We start from the raw sequence: 26,980 nt of genomic DNA on the forward strand, positions 1-26,980 counted from the left end.
TCAAAAAAAAAAAAAAAAAAAAATTAGCCAGGCGTGGTGGTGCATGCCTATAGTCCCAGCTATTCAGGAGGCTGAAGTGAAGAACTGTTTGAACCTGGGAAGCAGAGGTTGCAGTAAGCCAAGAAAGTACCACTGCACTCCAGTCCGGGTGACACAGCAAGATTCTGTCTCAAAAAAAATAAAATGTGAAACAACTGCACAGAACTAAATACACCTACACAAATGTGTGCATGTTAAACTGGTGAGATCTAACAAAGCTCAGCGGACAACATCAATGTTAACGCCCACCATGCTGTTGTGCTGTAGTTGGGAAAGATGTCCTGGGGAGGGCCCACAGGTCCCTCTATATTATTTCTCACCACTGTATGTGAATTCAGAATTGTTTAAGAGTTCAAAGAAATAATCAGGCATTGCTGGTTAGACTTAGTTTTTGAATAAAGAAAATCAAGTGAAGCCAAGCAATACCTTCTTCCATGGACTTAGTGAAGTTGCACAGAAGTGAGGACAACCCCTTCAGACATCCTGCCAGAACAGGTAGTTTGGGCTCTCTTACTGCTGATGTCATCTAAAAGGAAAGATTTAAGAAAATGTCATTACAAGAAAAAAATAACAACCACATCTACGGAAGCAGAATGTCATAAATTTTATCATACCTGGGTCTTAAGTTCACCCAGAAAAGCGCGGAACAGGTTTTCTGCATTATTTATCATCTCACTAGGATGAACTTCACCCAATAATCCTAGGAGCTCATATACTTTTTCTAAAACTGAAAAGAAAATTTTAGACAAGGTCTTAAACTACATTTAAATAAGTTATACTAACCAAAACGTATGAAGAAAATAAAATAATGTGAAGTTCAAAATTAATTTTACAATAAGATATATAAAACATAAAGCTTTTAGGACTGCATTTTTTCCTAAGTTTTATGCAAATGTATTAATCATATTTGACATGTGAGTTTTCCATTTAAAGGAATAATTTTGTAAAAATTAACATTTTTAGGAAGGGAAGTCTTCACATGTTTTTTGGTTTCATTTTGGTTTATTTTCAGCAAAAAGGATTCATCTGTAAAACATATAAGACCTTGGTAGAGAAAATCTAAGTCTTATGCTAATAATTTGTTAATATTAATTTGCTAAACTATTTGAAAACAACATGTAAATGCATCTCACCTGTATCTGGTATTTTTTTTTTCAATGCAAGTTCTCCATAGAATTTACTAAATAATTCTCCAATTTTAAATTCATCCATGAGTCTAGAACTTCTAAAAGTCTGAAGTAACTAAAAGAATACAAATTAGTACATCAATGTAGTGTGGGAATCAAGAAAAAAAAATAATATAAATTAGCATTCTCTCTAAAGAGGGAAATAAAGGGATTCCTCTATCTCAGTGCCTCTGTACACAGCAAAGGTTCAGAATTAGGTGTGTCTCAAGGACTTACACTTGGTCTCTCAGGATTCACATCCACCCAGCTTATCTGGAAATTAGAGGTTGAGATGGGTGGTGTAAGAACACCAGGGGAAGAATACTCTAGGCTTAACTGTTACCTTCCCAAGAAACCAACATGACTAGAACCTTTCTCCCAGAAGCCTACAAAACCCAGGACCAACCAGAAACAAAGGAATTCTAAAATACAAATGCAAAAAAAAAAAAACAGAAACAGGTCACAGTGACCCCAACAACCACTTAATTGCAACATATCAACCGATTCCTGCTGGACACGGTGGCTCACGCCTATAATCCCAGCACTTTGGGAGGCCGAAGCAGGCAGATTACAAGGTCAGGAGTTCAAAACCAGTGTGACCAACATAGTGAAATCCCGCCTCTACTAAAAATACAAAAATTAGCCAGGCATGGTGGCACATGCCTGTAATCCCAGCTACTCAGGAGGCTGAGGCAGGAGAATCGCTTGAACCTAGGAGACAGAAGTTGCAGTGAGCTGAGATTGCACCACTGCACTCCAGTCTGGATGACAGAACAAGACTCTATCTCAAAAAAAAAAAAAAAGAAAAGAAAACATATGAACTCTTTCCCAGTGCTAAGATTTTAGGAAAAACCTCAGAGATACAAGGTGATCTTTCAGCAATTCCTAATAGCATTAGGTTTTGCCAAAGCCAGTAAGGGTGATAAATGAAAGAGCAATAAATTCTTTAGTCATTTTCCTTTCATTCTGCTCACAACTCAGAATTCTTCTTTTACTGCCCAGAAGAGTCTGAGAACAAAAAGTCAGGGTACTGTCAGGTGATGGTTGGAAAATGTGCATCTTACCCATACATCAGTGTGATTAGATCCTATCCTTCCCCAAACACATCACCCAAAATACAACTCAAAACTCTGACTTTCTTTTAAAAGTTATACGTTTAATGTAAGATGCACGTACTTAAAAACATAATTACCTTAATAAGAAGGTCCAGGGCTGGAATTTTACATTTAGCAGCTCTATCTTTTGTATAAACACTGGTACAAGTATTCTAGGTTTAAAAAAAAAATAACCAAAATCATCAATAAGATATAAAAACTGAGACTCAGCAATATCTGAAACTACGTCTCTAAGAGAAGCAATATCAAAATTCAGTATTTAGCTGTGGAAAATATAACATTAGGCTGGGTGCAGTGGCTCATGCCTATAATCCCGAAACTTTGGGAGGCTGAGGTAGGCGATCACCTGAGGTCAGGAGTTCGAGACCAGCCTGGCCAGCATGGTGAAACCGTCTCTACTAAAAATATAAAAATTAGCCGGGCATGGTGGCACTCGCTTGTAATCCCAGCTACTCAGGAGGCTGAGGGAGGAGAATCGCTTGAACTTGGGAGACAGAGGTGGCAGCGAGCCAAGATTGTGCCACTGCACTCCAGCCTGGGTGACAGATCAAGACTCCGTCTCAAAAAAAAAAAAAAAGAAAAAAGTATTCACCAGACTCCATGGTTCGTATCTGCAATCCCTTTGGGGATTACAGTGTGGTTCATGCCTGTAAGCAATTTGGAAGGTGGAGACGGAAAGATCACTTGAGCCCAGGAGTTCGAGACCAGCCTGGGCAACAAGGCAAAACCCTGTCTCTACAAAAAAAAAAAAAAAAAAAAAAAAAACCACAAAAATTAGCTGGGCATAGTAGCACATGCCTGTGGTCCCAGCAACTTGGGAGGCTGAGGTGTGAGAATCACCTGAGCCCACGAGATGGAGGATGCAGTGAGCCATGATCACACCACTGCACTCCAGCCTGGATGACAGAGCAAAACCCTGTCTCACAAAATAAAAATAAATAAACAATACAAATACAAATACAAATTATTATTATTTTTTTGAAATGGAATTTCGCTCTTGCCCTGGCTGCAGTGAAGTTATCAAGAAGCCGTCAGGGCCCCAGGGAGCCCAAGGTGCCACTGCCACCTCCTCAGGAAAGAAATTATCAAAGTAGTTTCTCTGACAAAGGCCTGAGCTTACTAAATCTAAATAACTAATGGGCAACAAGAGCAAAACTCCATCTCAAAAAAAAAAAAAACAAAAAAAACTAAAGAAGAGCCCACTTCATTTGTAACACAATGAAGCAGAAATAAGCAAATTCCCCAATGAGAAAGGAAAATGTTTTACCTTTAAATAAAAATCCAAGTTCCTTACACCATAAGTTAAAACAGATGTTGATATATAATGTAATAAGGTATTTTTTTTTAATTCTTACCTTAATTTCAACACAGTAAGGCGCGATCTTCTGGCCCATTTTTTCTAAGAAAATACATAAAAACTTTAGGATTTCTTCTCTACATTCACGAAACTGTAATGAAAGAGATACATATTGTAAATATGGGTAACAGGAGTCACTCCAGGAATATACAAGAAAAGCAAAACGAAAATTGTCAACTTACTTCAATACTGTTGAGTGACTTCCGGACAAATACAAGCAAACCGAAATCTCTGGAAAAAACTAAAGATGTCTGTAATGCTGTTCAAAAAAATAAGTAAGCAAGTTAAGAGAGTGCCAAGAGCATCATGTAAACCACTCCTAAAGGGGCTGCAATGATTCTTTCATTACCACTATTTTTTGAGACCGAGTCTCACTCTGTTGCCCAGGCTGGAGTGCAGTGGCGTGACCTTGGCTCACTGCAAGCTCCGCCTCCCAGGTTCACGCCATTCTCCTGCCTTAGCCTCCCGAGTAGCTGGGACTAAAGGTGCCCGCCACTGTGGTTAATTTTTTTTTTTGTATTTTTAGTAGAGACAGGGTTTCACTATGTTAGCGAGGATGGTCTCAATCTCCCGATCTCGTGATCCACCCACCTTGGCCTCCCAAAATGCTGGGATTACAGGCGTGAGCCACCGCGCCTGGCCAAGGATGGAATGGTTTTCAAGGCAGCCTTATAAATATAAAACACTAACCCAAGGTTGCTATATTAAAACAAAAAAAGCAGAAAATTCTAGACAATGTTCCACAGGGAAGCAGTAGGCAGAATAATGGCCCCAAAGATGCCTGCATCCCAATCCCTGGGGTCACATCTTGTGAATATGTAAAATGTATATAGCAAAAGGAAATTGAGCTTGCACATAGAATTAAGGTAGCTAATCAGTTGACCTTAAAATGGGAAGATCATACTGGATTATCCAGAGAGCCCAATGTAATCATACAGGCCCTTAAAGTAAGGAGATGAAGAAGAGTTGATCAGAGAGACAGGAAGTTGGGAAAGCAGGAGATTCCAAACCTCTGCTTGACGTGCTGTTGCTGGCCTTGAAGACCAAGGGAAGGGAGCTGTGATCCAAGGAAAGGGAACAGTTTCAAGAAGTATGGAATGTCAGGGACCTCAATCCTATAACCTGAATGAATAAGGCAACGGATCCTCCCCAAGAGCCTTCAGAAAGAAAGCAGCCCTGCGTGGTACTTTGGTTCTAGCTTGGTGAGACATGTGTGGGATTCTGACTCACAGAATCCCCCTTACAGTGGGAACTGTAAGAGTAACAGACCTGTGCTGTTTTAAACTACTAAGCTTGTGATAATTGTTACAGCAGCAATAAGGAACTAATACACTTCCCCTGGAATCTCTCAAGTGAAAGGAGATATGTCATGAATGGAAGGTAAACTTGGAAGAGCTTTAGACACAAGTTACTAAACAAACAAAAATGAATGCTAAATTTGAAACCCTAAGAAGAGAAAGTAACCACACAATGTTAGTTTTTTGATATTTCCCCATTGTTAACATATTCTTGACAACAAATAGAACATACAGAATTCACGTATATAGCATCTTTTTTTTTTTTTTTTTGAGACGGAGTCTTGCTTCATTGCCCAGTCTGGAGTGCAGTGGCACAATCTCCGCTCACTGCAACCTCCCTCTCCTGGGTTCAAGCCATTCTCCTCTCTCAGCCTCCCGAATAGCTGAGACTATAGGCGCTCACCACCATGCCCAGCTGATTTTTGTATTTTTAGTAGAGACAAGGTTTCACCATACTGGTCAGGTTGGTCTGGAACTCCTGACCTCAGGTGATCCACCTGCCACAGCCTCCCAAAGTGCTGGGATTACAGGCATAAACCACTGCACCGTGCCACATAGAACATCTTGCTTAAACTGTTTTAAGTTATTCCTACAACACATTCACTCCTAGACCCTCCGGAAGAAAATCTCACCTTTTAATAGGGCACAACATCAAGAGGTCTGCACACTCGTGTTTTAAAGAAGGAATACGGGAGTTTCCACACAACGAAATATTCGATTATTTAAAGTGCTAAAAAGAGGCACTTTTACCACAAAGAGGAAAAAGTTCCCACCCAGGCATTGCTAAAGAGTTAAAAGAACATGACTTCAATTGTATTTCTTCAATTTTTCTCAAGGTAGGAACAGTAAATATAGGGGTTTCGAAAAGGTACTGGTGGGATTAGGCGAGATTCAGGTGAAAGAAAATACTTTCTCTTGGCCGGGCCCAGTGGCTCATGTCTGTAATCCCAGCATTTGGGAGGCCGAGGCGGGCGGATCATGAGGTTAGGAGTTCGAGACCAGCCTGACCAACATGGTGAAACCCCATCTCTACTAAAAACACAAAAAAATTAGACCGGTGTGGTGGCGCGCGCCTGTAATCCCAGCTACTCGGGGGGCTGAGGCAGGCGAATAGCTTGAACCCAGGAGGCGGGGGTTGCAGTCAGCCGAGATCGCGCCACTGCACTCCAGTCTGGGCGACAGAGCCAGACGCCGTCTCAAAAAAAAAAAAAATTATTTCTCTTGCCCTCCCCCCCCGACTCTGTATAGCAAGGATTGCCAAATTAGGGGTTGTTTTCACCAACTTTGGCTTTAAAATATCTTTCCTCTAATACTAGGGAGTAAAAAGCAGTATGAAAAATCACTTTATACACACGCACAGAAATTCCCCCAAGAATCTAATCGCTGTACTTCAAAATACCGTCATCTAAACACAGAGAGAAGCGCCGGGCTGCCCGGCTCCAGAACGACTCGGGAAGCCAGGACCCACCCGCGGCCCAGCTCGGGCCGGTACCCACCCAGCACCGCGGGGCTGCTGCTCAGGACGCATTCCTGCCCCAGGCCGCGGATCAGCTGATGACCGGCCAGGGCAGCACCGCAGCGGTCCGCGGCGGACAAGGTCTCCTGCAGCCGCAGCAGGGAGCAACGCACACCGGCTCCGGAGCCCGCCATGCCGCCAAGTCCCACTCCCGCGCGTGCGCCCGCTCAGCCCGGACCCGGAAATGCTCCTACGCGCCGGGGCGGGGCTACGGGGCGCGGCGGCAGGAACTTTCCCGGGGACCCCTGCGGGAAAGCCTGGCCTGTAGGCGCGCTTCTTTGGCCCTAGTCAACATGGAAACTTAAGGAGAAACGCCATCCGTCGGTCTGACTTGCGGAAGTAGATTGGGTGGCTACTTGGTGTTGGACTTGGCTAAATAGATACCAGAGGCAAATAAAACAAGCGAAGGGCCTGGGTCAAGAGCTCCAAGTTTGTTCCTCGATAAAAAGTGACAAACGCGGTCGGGCGCGGTGGCGCCCGCCTGCAGTCCCAACACTTTAGGAAGCTGAGGCGGGAGGATTGCAGGAGTTCGAGACCTGCCTGGGCAACATAAGACCATCCCCGCCACCTCCCGTCCTTAATTTTTTTAATAAAAAAAATTTTTAAGTGACAAATGCATCTCTAATGTCCTTATTAATCAAAAACGCCTAAGGGATAAAGAAGCACATGCTCCCTAGCCAACGCTAACGGAACACACCCCGAGAACTGGTGCGGTCAGACCCACTTTTCCCGCGAAAACGCGGCCGCGCAGGAGGTCAGACTATCTAGACAGAGGGGTGCCGAGCGAGGCCTACTTCTGGCTTACGCGCGGATGCTGAAGGAAGTGGCACTGTCCCCCCCTACTGGTGCGCAGTGGCGCCTCCCAGAGGCGGAGCCACGCACGAGCGTCGCTGTGATTGGTGAGGCCCCGCCAGGGGCGGAGACGACCTTGCCGCCGGCGGGAACTCTGGGTCCCGTGGTTTGGGAGCGCGACTGGCCAGGTGGACCTGGAGCCTGCGAGCGTCCGCAAGCGGCCGCCTTTCCCCGGTAACCGCGCGTCGGCAGGGAGGGCGTGGCGCGGAGCCGGCTGGATCGTCCGCGCTGCGGAGCAGGGCAGGGAAGCCGGGAGGCAGGCCCGGCCCGAGCTTGTCCTTGTCGCGCAGGTACCCCGAGCACCATGTCGTCCCCGGCGTCGACCCCGAGCCGCCGCGGCAGCCGGCGTGGAAGAACCACCCCAACCCAGACGCGTGAGTCCCCCGAGCCGGGCCCACCACAGCCCCCGGCGCCGCCCCTTCTGCCCTCTCTTGCCGCAACTGGCAGCGCTGGGTGGGTGCGCGGGCCCCGGGCGCTCAGCCTCGGGCTGGGCGCTGCCACCTGGTGCGCACAGACACCCACAGCAGGCTGTGGCCTGGGTGCTGCTTAATTCGATTGCCCATTTGCCTCTGTTTGGTTTGGTTCAGTGGTGAGTCATAATGCCCCAAGGGACAGACAAATCCAGGAATACCGGCCCTAAAAGTTCATGGCCATCTTTTCTGTTTTGTGTGACACAAGCTCGAGGTGAGGATGCCAGGTCATCTCCTTCTCAGAGACGTAGAGGCGAGGATTCCACCTCCACGGGGGAGTTGCAGCCGATGCCAACCTCGCCTGGAGGGGACCTACAGAGCCCTGTCGTGCAGGACGTGTTATTTTCCAGCCCTCCCCAAATGCATTCTTCAGGTGCGTGTCTGAAGATCTAGGTTATGCTGTGCTTGATACACAGCTGATGCTTTATCTGCTCAGGTTTACTGTCTTTATTACAGTTGTCATAATGCCTAAAGCATCCCCTCTGCACATGAGTGAGCATATTCTGAACCAGAGGAGCTGAACAGAGTGCCGAAAATAATTGTTTTAGGGCTTAGTGAGCAGAATAAGCAGGTTCTTTGATGCTTTTCTTAATAGAACATTTAATAGTGCTCAGAATCTCAACCACCACAGGTTGCAATAAATACTCAAGTTTGCTGTGCAATTAGGTGGTATAGGTCAACAGACAACATGCTGTAATTTGAGGTTTGATATACCACCAGAATTTCCTAATTTTGTTTTTATAGCTATCCCTCTTGACTTTGATGTTAGTTCACCGCTGACATATGGCACTCCCAGCTCTCGGGTAGAGGGAACCCCAAGAAGTGGTGTTAGGGGCACACCTGTGAGACAGAGGCCTGACTTGGGCTCTGCACAGAAGGGCCTGCAAGTGGATCTGCAGTCTGACGGGGTGAGTATGCAGTCTCCTGAAACCATCTTATGGCGGATATCATGTGGGTAACTCCATTTTCATGATTCTGTCATGTTTTTCTGTGTAGGCAGCAGCAGAAGATATAGTGGCAAGTGAGCAGTCTCTAGGCCAAAAACTTGTGATCTGGGGAACAGATGTAAATGTGGCAACATGCAAAGAAAACTTTCAGGTGAGCTATATGTATTAAAATTACTTTGAGCTCTGAAAATGTTGGGAGACCGTGCTTATAACCTATATCGAAGTAACCATCTATATCGAAGTAACCATAATGACTAGAAGGGCCACCTGTGGTGGCTCACACCTATAATCCCAGCACTTTGGGAGGCCAAGGTGGGAGGATCACTTGAGGCCAGGAGTTTGATAGCAGCCTGACCAATATAGTGAGACTCCATCTCTAAATTAAATTTTAAAAAAGAAAAAGGAAGAAAAATATTTATTTCTGTCTCCTGATAGAGACATACTCCTAACTTTGTGTGTTTTTAGTAGTTGCCTGTTCCCAAATGCTATATGCCTGATATGTTTTCTCTCCACTTAAAGAGATTTCTTCAGCGATTTATTGACCCTCTGGCTAAAGAAGAAGAAAATGTTGGCATAGATATTACTGAACCTCTATACATGCAACGACTTGGGGAGGTAATCAGATACTCTTTAAATTCAAGTTGTGTGTTTTAAAATAGTTAGCAAAATATAACTTGTTCATTTTTATCTTGTAGATTAATGTAATTGGTGAGCCATTTTTAAATGTAAACTGTGAACACATCAAATTGTTTGACAAAAATTTGTACAGACAACTCATCTCTTACCCACAGGTAAGAATTTAGCTTTGACCTTGATGAATTTTAGTAACTGTCCAGAAAGAATGTTTCCAGATAACACAAATTCCTCGGTAATGAAGATAGTATGCACAAACACTAAGAAAACCATGTATCATCTCCTTTGGATGGGTGTGGTGGCTCACACCTGTAATCCAAGCACTTTAGGATGCTAAGGCTAATGGATCACTTGAGGTCGGGAGTTCGAGACCAGCCTGGCCAACAAAGTGAAACCCCATCTCTACTAAAAAATACAAAAATTAGCCACACGTGGTGGTGTGCACATGTAGTCCTACCTACTCGGGAGGCTGAAGCGGGAGAATCACTTGAACCGAGGAGGCGGAGGTGCAGTGAGCCGAGATGACGCCACTGCTCTCCAGCCTGGGCAACACAGTGAAATTCCGTCTCAAAAAAAAAAAAAGGATCATCTCCTTTAAGATGAACTTTTTTTTTTTTTTTCACATTTTAATGTTCCTGAAAGTGGGATATGTATTACTATCAATGACAGGTTATGGTTTACTGGGCAGTGTTTCTCATGTAGAAAAATGATGAATCTAACAACTATAGCTTCTTGGGTTTCATGAAGTAAGTTATCTTAAATGGAAATACTTTAACTGAATTGCATACTTCCTGCCGCTTTGAAAGAATATACTTATTGTACTGTAGACTTTGACTTTTTGGCCTCAGGTCAGTTTTTATTCATGAAGTATCAGCTCTGTTGCCTCTGGGTGTGGTCTTTGAGGCAAGCAGACCTGGTTTTTGAATCTTGATTTTGCTGATTACTGGCTGCATAGCCTTAGTCAGGTTCCTTAGCCAACCAAAAGCTGTTTCCTCATCTGTAAAATGGGAACCATATGTTAACAAATTTGAATAAATATGATTTAACTTACTTTGGTGTCGCCGGGTGCGGTGACTCATACCTGTGATCCCAGCACTTTGGGAGGCCAAGGCAGGCGGATCACCTGAGGTTGGGAGTTCAAGACCAGCCTGACCAACATGGAGAAACCCTATCTCTATTAAAAACAAAATTAGCCAGGCGTAGTGGCACATGCCTGTAATCCCAGCTACTCAGGAGACTGAGGCAAGAGAATTGCTTGAATCCCAGAGGCAGAGGTTGCAGCAAACCGAGATCATGCCATTGCACTCCAGCCTGGGCAACAAGAGCGAAACTCTTCCTCAAAAACTAAAAATAAGTAAATAACTTACTTTGGTATCATTTCATTATAGAAGGAAAATAATGAAAGCGTGAGGTCAAAATTTTTTTCCCTTCTAATAGAAAGCATAAAATATGCCAGTATACATCAAAAAGGCACTTTTATATAAATTATCAAATTTAACCCAGTTGAGAATATGCAAAAATAGATAGTTCAGCATACCTAAATTTGAAAACAGCACGTGCATGATTCTTTAGGGTAATACTTTGGGGGCATGACATGTTGTCTTGTTTTTATACTTTGCTAATCTGACGTGCCTTTATTGTATTTAACTCTGAGATATGAATACAAATACATCTTCGTATTTATTTTTACAGGAAGTTATTCCAACTTTTGACATGGCTGTCAATGAAATCTTCTTTGACCGTTACCCTGACTCAGTCTTAGAACATCAGATTCAAGTAAGACCATTCAACGCATTGAAGACTAAGAATATGAGAAACCTGAATCCAGAAGGTAATGTATTTTTCATAGGATTACTTTTGTTGAAGGAAAATGCCTTACATGAAAATAGCCTTGTTTCATCAGGAAACTATGAAAGAAGTAATTGGTGGTGGTAGTCAAGGTGATGGATTATAAATTGACAAAATAATACAGATTCAGTTATCCTGTATACTTATGAACCCTATATACTTTTTGAATTTAATTGAAGTTTCTGATATAAGAGATTGACTATTGGCTGGGCGTGGTGGCTCACGCCTATAATCCCAGCACTTCAGGAGAACGAGGCAGGCAGATCACCTGAGGTCAAGAGTTCCAGACCAGTCTGGCCAACATGGTAAAACCCCTTTACTAAAAATACAAAAATTACCAGGGCGTGGTGGCACGCGCCTATAGTCCCAGCTACTCTCGGGAGGCTGAGGCAGGAGAATCACTTGAACCCGGGAGGCGGAGGTTGCACTGAGCCGAGGTTGTGCCATTGCACTCCAGCCTGGGTGACAGAATGAGACTCTGTCTCAAAAAAAGAAAAAAAAATAGATTTTAAAGACTTGAAGATCACTTGAGGCCAGGAGTTTGAGACCAACTTGGGTGACTTAAGAGACTCCATCTCTTTTTAAGAAGAAATTAGCAAGACACAGTGGCTCATGCATGTAATCCTACCACTTTGGGAGGCTGAGGTGATGGGCTTACTTGAGCCTGGCAGCTTGAGGCTATGGTGAGCCGTAATTGCACCACTGTACTCCAGCCTGGGCAACAGGTTAAAACCCCATCTCAACAACAGCAAAATTGTAGAGGTCTCATGAATCAGTGGCAGAATAGGGTGATCTTCATGGCTAGCAGTGGCTAACTACAGGCCAGAACAGGGCAGCTCATCTGAAACCAGCAGGGGAAATTAGCTGGGGGCAGTGGGACCTTCAAAGGGGAAAAGTTGTCTGTCAGGAAGGGTTCAAATAATAGAGGAAATAAGCAAGAGTGAAAGATCAGACCATCTAAGGGGTTCTATGTGGATAGTAATGACTCTAAAGTATAGAGGAATTTTTCCTCTGCCAGGTGCTCTTACTAGTCTTGAAATACACTGTCACATTCAGTCCTTGGCTCTGGGGTCCTGATACCACCCCATTCTATAGAGGACACAAAATGTGCACAGAGAGGCTAGGGTTGGGTCTCAGTCCAGGCTGTCTGGCTTTTTTCCTGATACAGCAGGGTGTCATAAAGGAGGCTGGGTGAGTGAGGCAAGAGGCAGGGAGGAGGGTAGTCAGACAAGAAGGGAGCAAGGGATGCCTGCTGGACAGGGGCCAGAGGTTCACTGGGCTTGAGAGTCTCCTGAAGACATACTCTGCAGATGACTGGACACAGAAAGGTCACCCTAGGCAGACTTGTGGGCACCCAGCACCTGCCTGTGATCCCAGCTATTCCTGGACCTCTGCACCTCAGATCAGGTGTGCTGACCTCTCTTCTCCCCTCACAGACATTGATCAGCTCATCACCATCAGCGGCATGGTGATCAGGACATCCCAGCTGATTCCCGAGATGCAGGAGGCCTTCTTCCAGTGCCAAGTGTGTGCCCACACGACCCGGGTGGAGATGGACCGCGGCCGCATTGCGGAGCCCAGCGTGTGCGGGCGCTGCCACACCACCCACAGCATGGCACTCATCCACAACCGCTCCCTCTTCTCTGACAAGCAGATGGTGCGCAGCCACCCTGGCCCCCCAGGCTATGCTTTGCCTGTCTGTATCCTCAAAAGGCCGACTATAACTTGTCCCTCGGACCCCGAGCCTCACTTCCCGAATGGCATCCATCCCTCTCTGGTCTTGTGGGTTTCATTAGTGGCCTATGGGCTAAATACGCAGAGCACACAAAGGCCCTGCTTCAGGGCACTGTCCCTGTGCGGTTGCCAGTAGTACTGTGTGTTGTTAGAGACATCATATTTTCGTGGCCTAAAATGCTTCAAACATTTGAGATGAGAATACTTGGTTAAATGTCGTTCTGCGGTTTTTCCATTGGTAAAGGATGGAGGAATTTTTCTGAAATTTTTTCACAAATTTTATTGTCTAAGAAGTTTGGTCTTTTTCGGCTGGGCTTGGTGGCTCACGCCTGTAATCCCAGCACTTTGGGTGGCCGAGGCAGGCGGATCACAAGGTCAGGAGATTGAGACCATCCTGGCTAACGGTGAAACCCTGTCACTACTAAAAAAAAAAAAAAAAAAATACAAAAAAATTAGCCAGGCATGGTGGCGGGTGCCTGTAGTCTCAGCTACTCGGGAGGCTGAGGCAGGAGAATGGCAGGAACCCAGGAGGCAGAGCTTGCAGTGAGCTGAAATTGTGCCACTGCACTCCAGCCTGGGCAACAGTGAGACTGTCTCAAAAAAAAAAAAAAAAAAAAGTTTGCCCTTTTTTCTCTCTATTCGCGAAATTGTAAGATGAAGTTACTAAAATGACAGAAATAAGTGAGGGGAAGGTAGAAAATTGCTTATTTACTGTGATTGTAACTGTAAAGATATATGGGAGGACAGAATTTGAGTTTTTCTGTGACTGTGTGCATGGTTTCTTTAATGTTGCATGGGACAGAGCTGGAGACAGAAAGGCAGGCACCTTGCTCCCCAGGAGCATATGGCCTCCTATTCTCAGAATCCTGCAGGCCCCCAAAGTGGCTTAGAGAAAAGCCCAGCATCCTTAGGCCTCTCAGAGGGTACCTGGTTTGGAAAGGCCTTCCTCGACCCTGCTTTATGAAAAGCATCTCAGCTTCCCCCACCGCAGCTCCCTACATTCCTTCCCCTGTTTTGTTGCTGTCTGCTGCATTTGTCACTGTCACATGTTATGTGCTCATTTTTCTGTATATTATCTGCCCCTTCCACTCCATGAGGCAGGGAACTTTGTTCACTATCGGGTCCCTGACACCTAGGATGGGCTGTAGCACAAGCTGGGTGCGCCACAGATAAACCTGTTAGATAAGTGGATGCAGGCAGGGTTGTGAGGTGCGCAGGCATGCCCGACAGTGGGCCTTAAGAATGTGTGTTGCAGCCGGGCATGGTGGCATGGCTTGTAATCCCAGCTACTCGGGAGGCTGAGGCAGGAGAATCACTTGAACCTGGGAGGTGGAGGTTGCGGTGAGCTGAGATTGCACCATTGCACTCCAGCCTGGGCAATATGTGAAACCCCATCTCAAAAATGTATGCTGCTTTACCCAGGAGATCTAGAAGTAACTTCTAAAGAAATAGTGAGAAACATGGACAAACATTTATGCGGGGATATGCACTGCAGCCTTACATGGCAAAAGCAGTACAAAGACATGCAGATTTTTGTCCTCCTGCATGGCAAAAGCAGTACAAAGACATGCAGATTTTTGTCCTCCTGCACTCTCTTTGTGGCCCACATGTTCTCTGTTTGCTGCCCTTCAGATCAAGCTTCAAGAGTCTCCAGAAGACATGCCTGCAGGGCAGACACCACATACAGTCATCCTATTTGCTCACAATGATCTCGTTGACAAGGTTCAGCCTGGGGACAGAGTGAATGTTACAGGTAAGAGTGTAGGTTTGCACCAGCACTTTAGCATGTCTGTCTTGTTTTCAATGCTGTGCTTTAGTGAGTCATTGGACTCAGTCACAGGTCCAGTTCTGCCTGCAGTTGTCACTGCATGTCTTTGAGACCGTGGGGTATATCCCCACTTTATCTGCCACCTTTTTAACTGAGTACCACGGCCCAGCATCATGAAATTGTTCAGTTCTTCTGAAACTTGAATGTTGGAACTCATGGTTTGTGCGGTCACTCGCCTCTTGATATCTCAGTATCCTGGAGCTATGTGTGTCTCAAGTCAGTACTGTTGGCATCATGAGACAGCAGCCTCAGAGAGGCTGGTATAGGTAGAGTTTGAGTTATGCCATTAGCTAAGTATTATCAATGCTGGAGTTGCAAGTAATTTTTACTTATTTCCCAAATGTGTAGCCAGGGGTTAACATTTGTTTGTTACAGAGAAGAATGAGTCAGAGTGACTTGTTTCCATGTATAGAAGCTGAGGTTCAGGGATGCATAGACAGCAGTAGCTCAGATGCCACGGTAAATCAGGACCCAGGACTCCTTCTCTTGCTGCCACGAGAGTGTTCTTTGCACAGCACCACATGAGTGTGGCAGTCTTCCTTTTGAATCTGTAGAGTCACAATAGATTTTGGTTGGCGGCAAGGGAGTGTTGATGGTAGCACAGTTCTTCATTGATGGGCAAGGTGGCAACGGTCACAGAGTGCCTGAATCTGCTCCTTAGCGGAGGGCCTGGGACACACCACGCATCGGCCTTTGTCTTCAGTGAGGCAGTGCCCACCCTGTTTCTTCCCCAGTATGAAGTCCCGCAGTTGTCACTGGCAGTCTTCTGTTGTAAAAGTACTTGTAGTCATTGAGAATTTGAAATAATGCATAGTCTTTAGTGAGTGACGTGCATATTTCCAGTCCTGCTACCGTGAAACCTTTGATAAAGTATTTAATCCAATATTTTAGTTTCCTCACCTACAAAGTGGAGTTAATGTGATGATACATGTGTGAGAGTATTTGGGGCCTAGGGGCTGTGGAAAGTGCTGTGTAGATATGAAATAAGTATCAATGCTGCTCTGTGAGATAAATCATCATGGGCCACTTTAAACATAGTGGTCCATCCCTAGCCTATATTGGAGTGAAGAATAGTGTGTATTCTAAGAATGCGTGTAAACTGTTTTGTTGTGTTAAATAAGAATTACACCAACCCACTAAATGAACAAGACTCTGTGCTATTGTGTTGAGATAGCTGTAAGGGGGAAAGGCCGGGCTTTCTCCAAAAGCTGCAGGGATCAGCCTAGAGTTAAAGGCTTCTGGTTTGAAATCCAGAAAAGACGAATATCAGATCAGACTTCTGTATGTGGGGAGCCTGCCTTCCAGAAGAATGCATGATTTGCATGCTTTTGTCAGGGGTGGTGGACGGGGGGTGGGGCCTAGTCTAGTTTTAATGGCTGGAGGATTTTAGCATTTTGTTGAAGTCAAGTAAGTGCTAATCAGATTCTGTACACTCAACTTAGGGAAGTAAAAATACTGTTTATTAAACACAGCCACGAACCCAGCATTGAGCCAGAAGCACAGCGGCTCCATTTCACCCTCAGGATGACTATGCCCGTGGAGGTGCTCATGTAGCTACAGTTGCCCTGGAGCACTGCTGACTAGTGGGCCCAGGTGAACACGTCCTCGGGTCTGTCATTTACAGAAACCTTGATTCTTTCTCTTTTTGTTTTGTTTTTGAGAGAAGAGTTTCGCTCTTGTTGCCCAGGCTGGAGTCTAATGGCACGATCTTGGCTCACCGCAACCTCTGCCTCCCAGGTTCAAGCCATTCTCCTGCATCAGCCTCCTTAGTAGCTGGGATTAAAGGCATGTGCCACCACACCCGGCTAATTTTTATGTTTTTAATAGAGACAGGGTTCTCCATGTTGATTAGGGTGGTCTCAAGCTCCTGACCTCAGGTGATCCGCCTGCCTCAGTCTCCCAAAGTTCTAGGAATACAGACATGAGCCACCTGGGTTCTTTCGAGCTTGTCCGTTTCCTGCTGCTGTTTCCCCGCTTGCTCAGCAGGCGGGAGCTTTGCAATGTGGGTCTGAGTCCTGGGCTTGGGAGGGTCATTTAAGAGATGGTGGAGCTCACCTTTCCAGGGCCAGCCCAGTGTGGTGCCTCGCTCTGAAGTGTACCTGTTGCCTACGCTGGTTGCTGAGCCACTCAGAGGAAGATACGGGAAGGTAAAAGTGCATCTCCTGGTTGTGCCCTCAGGCATCTATCGAGCAGTGCCTATTCGAGTCAATCCAAGAGTGAGTAATGTGAAGTCTGTCTACAAAACCCACATTGACGTCATTCATTATCGGAAAACGGATGCAAAACGTCTGCATGGCCTTGATGAAGAAGCAGAACAGAAACTTTTTTCAGAGAAACGTGTGGAATTGCTTAAGGAACTTTCCAGGAAACCAGACATTTATGAGAGGCTTGCTTCAGCCTTGGCTCCAAGCATTTATGAACATGAAGATATAAAGAAGGTAACAGTGGATTTAAAACTAGGGGTTGGGATTTACAGTTTTTTAGAATCAAATAGTATAAACATCCACTCCGCCACTTAAGCCATTTGCCATAAAGGATGCGAGCTGTGGCCTGTTAGAGCAAGTGCTGGCAACTGGACTTGCCATTGGTTGAGGAGAGTCATAGCATTGTCTATCCTCATCTCTGCTCTAAACTTAATTTCTAAACAGAAGAGGCCACACAGTATCAGAATAGGGACAGGGACTTACATGGCCATCATTCTGGCATAATGATGGGTGCTGATGAATAAATTGGTCAGTAATAACTTAGAGCATATCAAGCACTTTCAGGAGCCTTTTTATACCTTCCTGCGATTTCCTAATTGTAGTTCTTTATAAGAGAGAAAAGTACCTCTAAAGTTTAAACTACATCTCAGTTACTGTGCAGAAAATGTTTAGACATGTCTCTGTTTGATTATTTAGGGAATTTTGCTTCAGCTCTTTGGCGGGACAAGGAAGGATTTTAGTCACACTGGAAGGGGCACATTTCGGGCTGAGATCAACATCTTGCTGTGTGGTGACCCTGGTACCAGCAAGTCCCAGCTGCTGCAGTACGTGTACAACCTCGTCCCCAGGGGCCAGTACACTTCTGGGAAGGGCTCCAGTGCAGTTGGCCTCACTGCATACGTAATGAAAGACCCTGAGACAAGGCAGCTGGTCCTGCAGACAGGTGCCCTTGTCCTCAGTGACAACGGCATCTGCTGTATCGATGAGTTCGACAAGATGAATGAAAGTACAAGATCGGTATTGCATGAAGTCATGGAACAGCAGACTCTGTCCATTGCAAAGGTGAGTCGCCTTCTCCACCGTGAATGTGGACATGTTTAAAATACGTGGACCCTTGAAAGACAGCGTATGTGGAACTGTGCTGTGCTACCTTAGTTCTAACTTGGGGAGATTGATACGTGCTTTTCACATCATATTTCAGCTAAATCTCTACATATCTTCTACAGGATATCATGTTTTGTCTTTATTGCTGTACTAGCCTTGAATTTGTCCTAAAGCTCTTGCAAGGTGCCTGCTTCCTGAGAAAGACGTGGTTATAGCACGCATTCATCTAAACTCAGTCCTTGGCATGAATCTGAGGACAAGGCTTATCCAGGTGAACTGCTGAAGTCAGTAAAGGCAACATGGCTCAGGCAATAGAAATGCTGTAGAGGGAATATGGGTTTAGTAGGTGGCTGGGCAAAGATGGTACTTGTTAATTGCCAGCGTCAGGGAGAGGCTTCTAACCGCACTGTTTTCTCTGATAGGCTGGGATCATCTGTCAGCTCAATGCACGCACCTCTGTCCTGGCAGCAGCAAATCCCATTGAGTCTCAGTGGAATCCTAAAAAAACAACCATTGAAAACATCCAGCTGCCTCATACTTTATTATCAAGGTATTAAAACAGATTTTTATTTTGTTCATTTGTAGAATATTCAGGGTGAGATTGAAAATGAGCTACTAAGATTCAGCAACTGCTAATGGAAACTTCACGCTTATCAAGATGTTTCAAATTTGGTTGGTCAAGAGTTTTCACAACAAGGATGATGTGTGTTCTCATTTGATTTTGAAGCAGTTGGGATGTTTCCCTCCCACGCCATTTTCACATGGCTGTCACTCACTACCCTTAGTCCTAAAGCCACTGCTGAGAGTCAACAGAGAACAACTCTGTACCGTAGATGAGGCTCTGAAAAGTTAGATTTATTAAAGTGCAATCACATAATCTTCACTCTCAGCCCCACTACAAATATTGGACATTTTTCATAAATGGATTTTAGGTTTTAATTACTTGCTTTTTTTTTTTTTTTTTTTTTTTTTTTGACAAAAGTTTTTTTCCCCCAAAATCAGTTGAATGTGTTTTCATTCAAATCTTTCCATTGTCAGCCAGGTACAGTGACTCACACGTGTAATCCCAGCACTTTGGGAGGCTGAGGTGGCTGGAGTGCCTGAGCTTTGAGGCCACCCTGGGCAACTTGATGAAACCCCGTCTCTACTAAAATACAAAAAATTAGCCAGGCGTGGTGGTACATGCCTGTAATCCCAGCTACTCAGGAGGCTGAGGAGGCACAAGAAATGAGCCAATGGGAGCGGAGATTTCAGTGAGCTGAAATCACCACTTCACTCTAGCTTGGGCTATAGAGTGAGACTGTCTCAAAAAAAAAAAAAAAAACCAACAACTTTCCATCGTCAAAATTATAGAAACCTTCCCCTAAGGGAAGTCTTCCTTTGACTCAGCTGATTGGTCCCCAGCCGTTCCCTGGGCTGACCTAAGGGCTAGGGACAGCACAGGGTGAGTGGGGTGAATGGATGGACACAAAGGCCCTTTCCACACCAGGCAAAGATGCTTTCTCCCTGCGGGCGCTCACAGGATGCACATTCACTGCACATCTGTGGTGCTTGAGCAGTCTTTAGCATGTCGTTTGTAGGTGTATTGGTGTCTCAACTAGGAAAACAGTTTTTTGTTGTTGTTTTGTTTTTTTGAGACAGAGTCTCCCTCTGTTGGCCAGGCTGGAGTGCAGTGGCGTGAACTTGGCTCACCGCAGCCTTCGCCTCCCAGTTTCAAGCAATTGTCCTGCCTCAGCCTCCCGAGTAGCTGGGATTACAGGCACGCACCACCACTCCTGGCTAATTTTTGTATTTTTAGTAGAGACAAGGTTTCACCATGTTGGCCAAGCTGGTCTCAAGCTACCAACCTCAGGTGATCCACCCGCCTCGGCCTCACAAGGTACTGGAAAAACAGTATTTTTACTTTGTTTTCTTAGGTTTGATTTGATCTTCCTCATGCTGGACCCTCAGGACGAAGCCTATGACAGGCGTCTGGCTCACCACCTGGTCTCACTGTACTACCAGAGTGAGGAGCAGGCAGAGGAGGAGCTCCTGGACATGGCGGTGCTGAAGGACTACATTGCCTATGCACACAGCACCATCATGCCGCGGCTAAGTGAGGAAGCCAGCCAGGCTCTCATCGAGGTAACCCTGCCGAAAAAAGGCTTACTGTGCCTGTAGCCCACAGCATTAATGTAATCGACCAATCATCTCCTTTAAAATATTATTTTGTTAAGAATAACATACTGTTTTCTTCCTTTTTTTGAGATGGAGCCTGACTCTGTTGCCCAGGCTGGAGTGCAGTAGCGTGATCTTGGCTTACTGCAGCCTACAGCCTGTGCTTCCGGGTTCAAGCGATTCTCCTGCCTCAGCCTCCCTACTAGCTGGGATTACAGGTGCCCATCACCACTCCCGGCTAATTTTTGTGTTTTTAGTAGAGACAGAGTTTCACCATGTTGGCCAGGCTGGTCTTGAACTCCTGACCTCAAGTGATGCGCCAGCCTCTGCCTCCCAAAGTGTTAGGATTACAGGCATGAGCCACCATGCCTGGCCTAAGAATAACATACTATTTTTTATAACTGTTTATTGTTTCCTCCCATATTACAGAATTGACTTTACCAAATGTTGCAAAAGGGGGAAATAGTTCATTTATGTAGGTAGTACACACACTTTATGTGTTTAAATACTTACAAGCATAGTGAATGTAAGATCAAAGACCTAGTTTCAAATAGAGGCAACACTACATAGTAATTTGGAAACTGAAAAAGTCATCCAGTTTCTGTAAGCTTCCTTTTGCTTGTAAAAAACAGATTGAGCAGTCTTTTAGGTTCGTTTTTCAGCATCCTTGTACATGAACTGAAGTGCACAATGGCACATTTAGGTTATTCGAGCATTGTGATACTAAGAAAGTTCCTGGTGCTTTGATGAGCTTTACATCCTAACTGAGCTCCCAAAAATGCTAAGATGAAAGTTACAGACATTATGTAATTTTTTTGTGTGTCATAGTCTTGGGGGTTGTTCATGAAGAAATAAGACTGTGTCATCTGTATGTGAAACTGATACAACTGGCCGGGCGCGGTGGCTCAAGCCTGTAATCCCAGCACTTTGGGAGGCCGAGATGGGCAGATCACAAGGTCAGGAGATCGAGACCATCCTGGCTAACACGGTGAAACCCCGTCTCTACTAAAAATACAAAAAATTAGCCGGGCGAGGTGGCGGGCGCCTGTAGTCCCAGCTACTCGGGAGGCTGAGGCAAGAGAATGGCGTAAACCCGGGAGGCGGAGCTTGCAGTGAGCTGACATTCGGCCACTGCACTCCAGCCCGGGTGACAGAGCAAGACTCCGTCTCAAAAAAAAAAAAAAAAAAAAAAAGAAACTGATACAACTTACCTTTGCAGCATTCTCCCAGCAGTCCTTATGTGCCCCATGTGAGCACTTTTCACAGACAGACCCTGATTCTCCCTATGAGTCGTCACAGCCTGCTCCTCTCCCCACATGCCACATCACTTTCCTCTGCCATGCCATGCCCATCTCTGTTCTTCAGAGCTACGTTAGATGCCACCCTCTCCAAGTATTCTTCCTGAGCATCTCCCAGTTGGAAAATGTTCACCCACCACTGCACGCTGAACATTGACTTCTTCACCTGGGATTTCTGTGGTCTGTGTAGCCTCTACCACTTGATGAGCTCCAGGGCCCAGGACCATATCTGAGTTCCATTTACTTAACGGAAGCCTAAGTGTTCAAAATTCAACCACAAAACTAAAGTTGTTGTCACCAAGGAGGTTTGTTTTTGTTTTTCTACCTACAATAGGCTTATGTAGACATGAGGAAGATTGGCAGTAGCCGGGGAATGGTTTCTGCATATCCTCGACAGCTAGAGTCATTAATCCGCTTAGCAGAAGCCCATGCTAAAGTAAGATTGTCTAACAAAGTTGAAGCCATTGATGTGGAAGAAGCCAAACGCCTCCATCGGGAAGCTCTAAAGCAGTCTGCAACTGATCCCCGGACTGGCATCGTGGACATATCTATTCTTACTACAGGTTCGTTATTTTCAGGGAGCAGAAAAGCTTTTGAAAATTATTTCAATATGTATGTAGTTCATATGTCAGATTTAAGCTAACAGTTAAATCATTTGAAACAGAAGTTCTTAACCTTTTTTGGATTGGGGCCCCTTTGAGAGTCTGATGAAAGTTGCCCTTTAATCTTATCTTGATATAGTTTTAAGGAGATTCTGTCTCTTTGACTGTCTGGGAAGTTTTGTTAGAGAAGTTGTTTGTTTCTTAGCAGCAGCTGCTTGCTGCACAGATATGTATACTGTTTCCACGGAAAGCGACAGCTAGTGGCTTACAGAAAATTCCAAATAATTCAAAACTCATTCCCTTCAAATGTACTCAGCCCCTGTCCCCTTACCTTTCTAGATGATACTACTAAAGGAATATTTTTGAGAATTTGAAACATTTCATTTCATAATAGCAAACATGTTTTCATTGATTTCTTTTTAAATCAGGGATGAGTGCCACCTCTCGTAAACGGAAAGAAGAATTAGCTGAAGCATTGAAAAAGCTTATTTTATCTAAGGGCAAAACACCAGCTCTAAAATACCAGCAACTTTTTGAAGATATTCGGGGACAATCTGACATAGTAAGTGTTTATATGTATTTTTTGTTTGATAGAACTTTCTCTTTTTCCTTAATATTGCTTTTGGGTTTTTTTCCTTTATTTATTAAATAATAAATATAGATAAGAATGAAGAAAAGGAAGATGAACCATAAGCCATCATCAAGAAATAATCACAATTAAAATTTTTGGCTGGGCGCAGTAGCTCACGCCTGTAATCTCATTTGGTACTCAGAGGTAGGCGGATCACTTGAGGCCAGGAGTTTGAAACCAGCCTGACCAATATGGTAAAACCCTGTCTCTATTAAAAATACAAAAATTATCTGGGTGCAGTGATGAGCACCTGAAATCCTGGCTACTCAGGAGGCTGAGGCAGGAAGATTGCTTGAACCCGGGAGGCAGAGGTTGCAGTAAGCTGAGATCCTGCCACTGCACTCCAGCCTGGGCAATAGAGTAAAACTCCATCTCAAAACAAAAGAAAAAAAATTGTTATGCCCCTTTTATAGTTGTTATAAGTTTGTTTTAGGAATGAAATATTTGAGTGTCATTTTGTAAGTAAGTAAGGTGAGTTGTTTAGTGAATAGAACTATGCAGGCTTTCAGTGCTGGTCCACTTTCCATCTCTATGTTGTCACTGAGAGGGCAGAGTTGATAGTTACAACATGGACTATACAGATGCCAAGTCTACCATATGGACCATCTGGCCACTCCACTGCTGATTTAGAGCATAAGGCATGTGTACAGCCACCAAAAAGAGAAAGATTCTGGGTTGTACTTTAACATTAAAATTATGGTGTCTCTAACAGGTAAAGGAGGGACTTGACATGTAAAATATTTATTTTCTTTCTCTTCCCCACAGGCAATCACTAAAGATATGTTTGAAGAAGCACTGCGTGCCCTGGCAGATGATGACTTCCTGACGGTGACTGGGAAGACCGTGCGCTTGCTCTGAAGCCTTGTGAGCAAGGAAGGCTGCCTGCATGTCCTGCTTGCTGCATGCCACATGGGTGTGGCCTGCATCTCAGTTGGCCGCCATCAGTGTAAATAGAGCTTAAAGTCATGGTTTGGCTACATAAAAATTTTCTAACTTGGTTCAATATTTGTAGTGAAGTATCTGTTTTTGTTTTTGTTTTTCCCACATTATAAATAAACATACTATGCTGGCCGGGCTGGCCGGGCACGGTGGTTCACGCCTTTAATCCCAGCACTTTGGGAGGCCGAGGTGGGTGGATCACGAGGTCAGGAGTTCAAGACCAGCCTAGCCAAGATGATGAAACCAATCTCTATTAAAGATACGAAAAATTAGCCGGGCATGGTGGCACATGCCTGTAATCCCAGCTACTCAGGAGGCTGAGGCAGGAGAATCGCTTGAACCCAGGTGGCAGAGGTTGCAGTGAGCCAAGATCACGCCACTGCACTACAGCCTCAGCAACAGAGTGAGACACTGTCTTCAAAAAAAAAAAAAATACTGCCGGGCGCGGTGGCTCAAGCCTATAATCCCAGCACTTTGGGAGGCCGAGACGGGCGGATCACGAGGTCAGGAGATCGAGACCAGCCTGGCTAACACGGTGAAACTCCGTCTCTACCAAAAAAATACAAAAAACTAGCCGGGCGAGGTGGCGGGCGCCTGTAGTCCCAGCTACTCGGGAGGCTGAGGCAGGAGAATGGTGTAGACCCGGGAGGCGGAGCTTGCAGTGAGCTGAGATCCGGTCACTGCACTCCAGCCTGGGCAACAGAGCAAGACTTTGTCTCAAAAAAAAAAAAATACTATGCCAATTTTCAAACATACTGTAGAGATTATTTTCAAGTGCCATTTTATAGTATAGCAACAGGGCTTTTACTCTGTGTATGCACAGATACAGTCTGGGGCATGGTTTCTCATGGCCATCATCAATATGCTTAAGGATTTGATGACAGGCATAGCCAGGGCATATCACCTCAGTGGTAAAGGGCTAGAGCCTCTCTTTTTCATAGCACTTTGTTTGTTTGTTTGTTTTTGAGACAGGATCTCACTGTCACCCTGGCTAGAGTACACTGGTACAATCATGGCTCAATGCAGCCTTAATCTCCTGGGCTCAGGTGTATGTCATCATGCCTGGCTGCTTTTTGTATTTTTTGGTAGAGATAAGATTTCACCATGTTGCCCAGGCTGCAAGCTATCTGCCTGGGCTCAAGCGATCTGCCCACCTCAGCTTCTGGAAGTGCTGGGATTAGAGGTGTGAGCCACTGCACATAGCCTTTGTTTTATTTTTTATTTTTTGAGAGGTATAATTCTTTCTAGAGGTTTTTTTCTCATGGCTACTATTAGATCAGGAATGGGTGATTGGAGATTATTAGATTCTAGGTTAACTTCTACCCCTTTACCCTAATACATAAAACTTTTTCCTAAATAAATTATAGAACGAATAATACTTGGTTATCTGGCATTATTTTTCATTAAGGAAAAAGCTTTACTAACCACTACGTTCATGGAAATTTGTAGTGGTAAATATTTGATAGGTCATAAAAAACACCATAATACAACAAATCTCGTTTTCTTTAAATATTGATTAAATCCTAACAGTCATCTTTATAAAATGACCATAGGCTAAAATCTTATGTGTAAGTACTACTACAATAAATAATTTCTGAAACCTTTAAATCATATGAGTTGGGCCTTTTTTATAACTTAGAATCAACATTCGTTAATAAAGTATCCATAGAAAATGATAGATCTGGCTGGGCACAGTGGCTCAAGCCTGTAATCCCAGCACTCTGGGAGGCTGAGATGGCCGGATCATGAGGTAAGGAGATCGAAACCATCCTGGCTAACACGGTGAAACCCCATCTCTACTAAAAATACAAAAAAATTAGCCAGGCATGGTGGCGGGCACCTGTAGTCCCAGCTATTCTGGAGGCTGAGGCAGGAGAATGGCATGAACCTGGGAGGCGGAGCTTGCAGTGAGCTGAGATCTCGCCACTGCACTCCAGGCTGGGCGACAGAGTGAGACGCCATCTCAAAAAAAAAAAAAAAGATCTAGTTGAATATTTAAATAGTATTAAAATGTTAGCAGTAGAACGCTGTATTAAATATCCTAAGTTGAAAATGTTTTTAATACACCTACCAAACAGCTTAGCCAAGCCTACCTTAAAAAAGCTGAGCATACTTAAATCAGCCTATGGTTGAGTAAAATAATGAAAAACAAAGCCTATTTTATAATAAAGTGTTATGGTTGGGTGCAGTGCCTCACGCCTGTAATCTCAACACTTTGGGAGGCCAAGGCAGGTGGATCCTGAAGTCAGGAGGTCGAGACCAGTCTGGCCAACATTGCAAAATCCTGTCTCTACCAAAAAAAAAAAAAAAAAATAGCTCAGCGTGGTGGTGAACGCCTATAATCTCAGCTACTCAGGAGGCTGAGGCAGGAGAATTGCTTGAACCCTGGAGGTGGAGGTTACAGTGAGCTGAAATGCCACTGCACTCCAACCTGGCAACGGTGTGAGACTGTCTAATAAATAAAGTGTTAAATGTCTTGTGTACCACATTGGTAACACAAGAAAAGGTCAATCAAAATTCAAAATTTGAAGAATGTTGAAATTGTAACAGCTTTAAACCATGTAAAGTTGAAAAATCGTTAAGTCGAACAATAATTAAATCATCTACTTATTGACTAAGATGGTTTCCGCCTGAAGTTTATGTACTAGTAATATTTTTCTAAACCTGGCATTTGAATACCAAGTTGAAGGTATATTCAACTGTAGATGAAGTGTGTGTATAGTTTCATTTTAAGGGGATTTTAGTAGAATGAAAATAATGGTGGTGTCCTGTTGCTGTCAGTTTCCATCATAGTGAATCTCAATTTAATTCAGTAAACTTTGTTTTCTCCAGAGTCTAAAATAATAATTCAGTGCTTGCTTCAGCACACATATGTGAACATTGGAATGATACGCAAAAGATTAATTATCATAGCCCCTGCGCAAGAATGACACACAAATCCATGAAGCATTCTATACTTTCAGTAAAAACTGTAGTTATTTGGCCGGGTGTGATGGCTCACGCCTGTAATCCCAACACTTTGGGATGTCAAGGCAGGAGGATCACGAGGTCAGGAGTTTGAGACCAGCCTGACCAACATGGTAAGACTCTGTCCCTACTAAAAATACAGAAATTAGCTGGGCATGGTGGCAGGTGCCTGTAATCCCAGCTACTCAGGAGGCTGAATCACTTGAACCCAGGAGGCGGAGACTGCAGTGAGATGAGATCGTGCCCTTGCACTCAAGTCTGGGCGACAGACCAAG

At 44.5% G+C, this 26,980-nt stretch overlaps 2 protein-coding genes and 1 non-coding gene across 6 annotated transcripts in view; 2 read left to right on the forward strand and 1 right to left on the reverse strand.

Moving 5' to 3' along the window:
* PRKDC (protein kinase, DNA-activated, catalytic subunit) overlaps nt 1-6,666 on the reverse strand; it is a 189,496-nt gene extending 182,830 nt beyond the window's left edge. For all 4 annotated transcript variants that reach the window (XM_008000566.3, XM_008000564.3, XM_008000565.3 and 1 more), the window contains exons 1-7: nt 6,472-6,666; nt 3,860-3,936; nt 3,676-3,768; nt 2,398-2,472; nt 1,173-1,281; nt 654-766; nt 466-565 (exon numbers count right to left, since the gene is read on the reverse strand). In XM_008000566.3, coding sequence (XP_007998757.3) covers nt 466-565; nt 654-766; nt 1,173-1,281; nt 2,398-2,472; nt 3,676-3,768; nt 3,860-3,936; nt 6,472-6,625 — 721 coding nt within the window. In that variant the 5' untranslated portion in view covers nt 6,626-6,666. The remainder of the gene's footprint in view (nt 1-465; nt 566-653; nt 767-1,172; nt 1,282-2,397; nt 2,473-3,675; nt 3,769-3,859; nt 3,937-6,471) is intronic.
* Nucleotides 6,667-7,397: 731 nt separating this feature from the next.
* Nucleotides 7,398-25,346, forward strand: MCM4 (minichromosome maintenance complex component 4). The gene is made up of 17 exons (XM_008000567.3): nt 7,398-7,517; nt 7,634-7,717; nt 8,022-8,186; nt 8,558-8,721; nt 8,810-8,911; nt 9,280-9,375; nt 9,456-9,551; nt 11,086-11,224; nt 12,678-12,898; nt 14,608-14,728; nt 16,982-17,241; nt 17,704-18,069; nt 18,534-18,661; nt 20,028-20,235; nt 21,901-22,129; nt 22,597-22,730; nt 23,565-25,346. Exons 2-17 carry the CDS (start codon nt 7,648-7,650, stop codon nt 23,655-23,657), a joined length of 2,592 nt encoding a protein of 863 aa, XP_007998758.2. The 5' UTR covers nt 7,398-7,517; nt 7,634-7,647; the 3' UTR covers nt 23,658-25,346.
* A 1,245-nt stretch (nt 25,347-26,591) lies between these two features.
* Nucleotides 26,592-26,699, forward strand: LOC119625023 (U6 spliceosomal RNA). The gene has a single exon (XR_005241172.1). It is a non-coding gene; the product is annotated as a U6 spliceosomal RNA (small nuclear RNA).
* The last annotated feature ends 281 nt before the right edge of the window (nt 26,700-26,980 follow it).

This window comes from Chlorocebus sabaeus, chromosome 8 (assembly GCF_047675955.1).
Source record: "Chlorocebus sabaeus isolate Y175 chromosome 8, mChlSab1.0.hap1, whole genome shotgun sequence".
Classification (NCBI taxonomy): Eukaryota; Metazoa; Chordata; class Mammalia; order Primates; family Cercopithecidae; genus Chlorocebus; species Chlorocebus sabaeus.

Excerpts from the sequence above, each read along its gene's own strand:
- MCM4 (XM_008000567.3), top strand. The coding sequence starts at position 7,648 with ATGTCGTCCCCGGCGTCGACCCCGAGCCGCCGCGGCAGCCGGCGTGGA. Across the intron at positions 8,187-8,557 it reads TCCCCAAATGCATTCTTCAG|CTATCCCTCTTGACTTTGAT; the intron begins GTGCGTGTCTGA and ends TTGTTTTTATAG. Across the intron at positions 22,731-23,564 it reads TTCGGGGACAATCTGACATA|GCAATCACTAAAGATATGTT; the intron begins GTAAGTGTTTAT and ends TCTTCCCCACAG.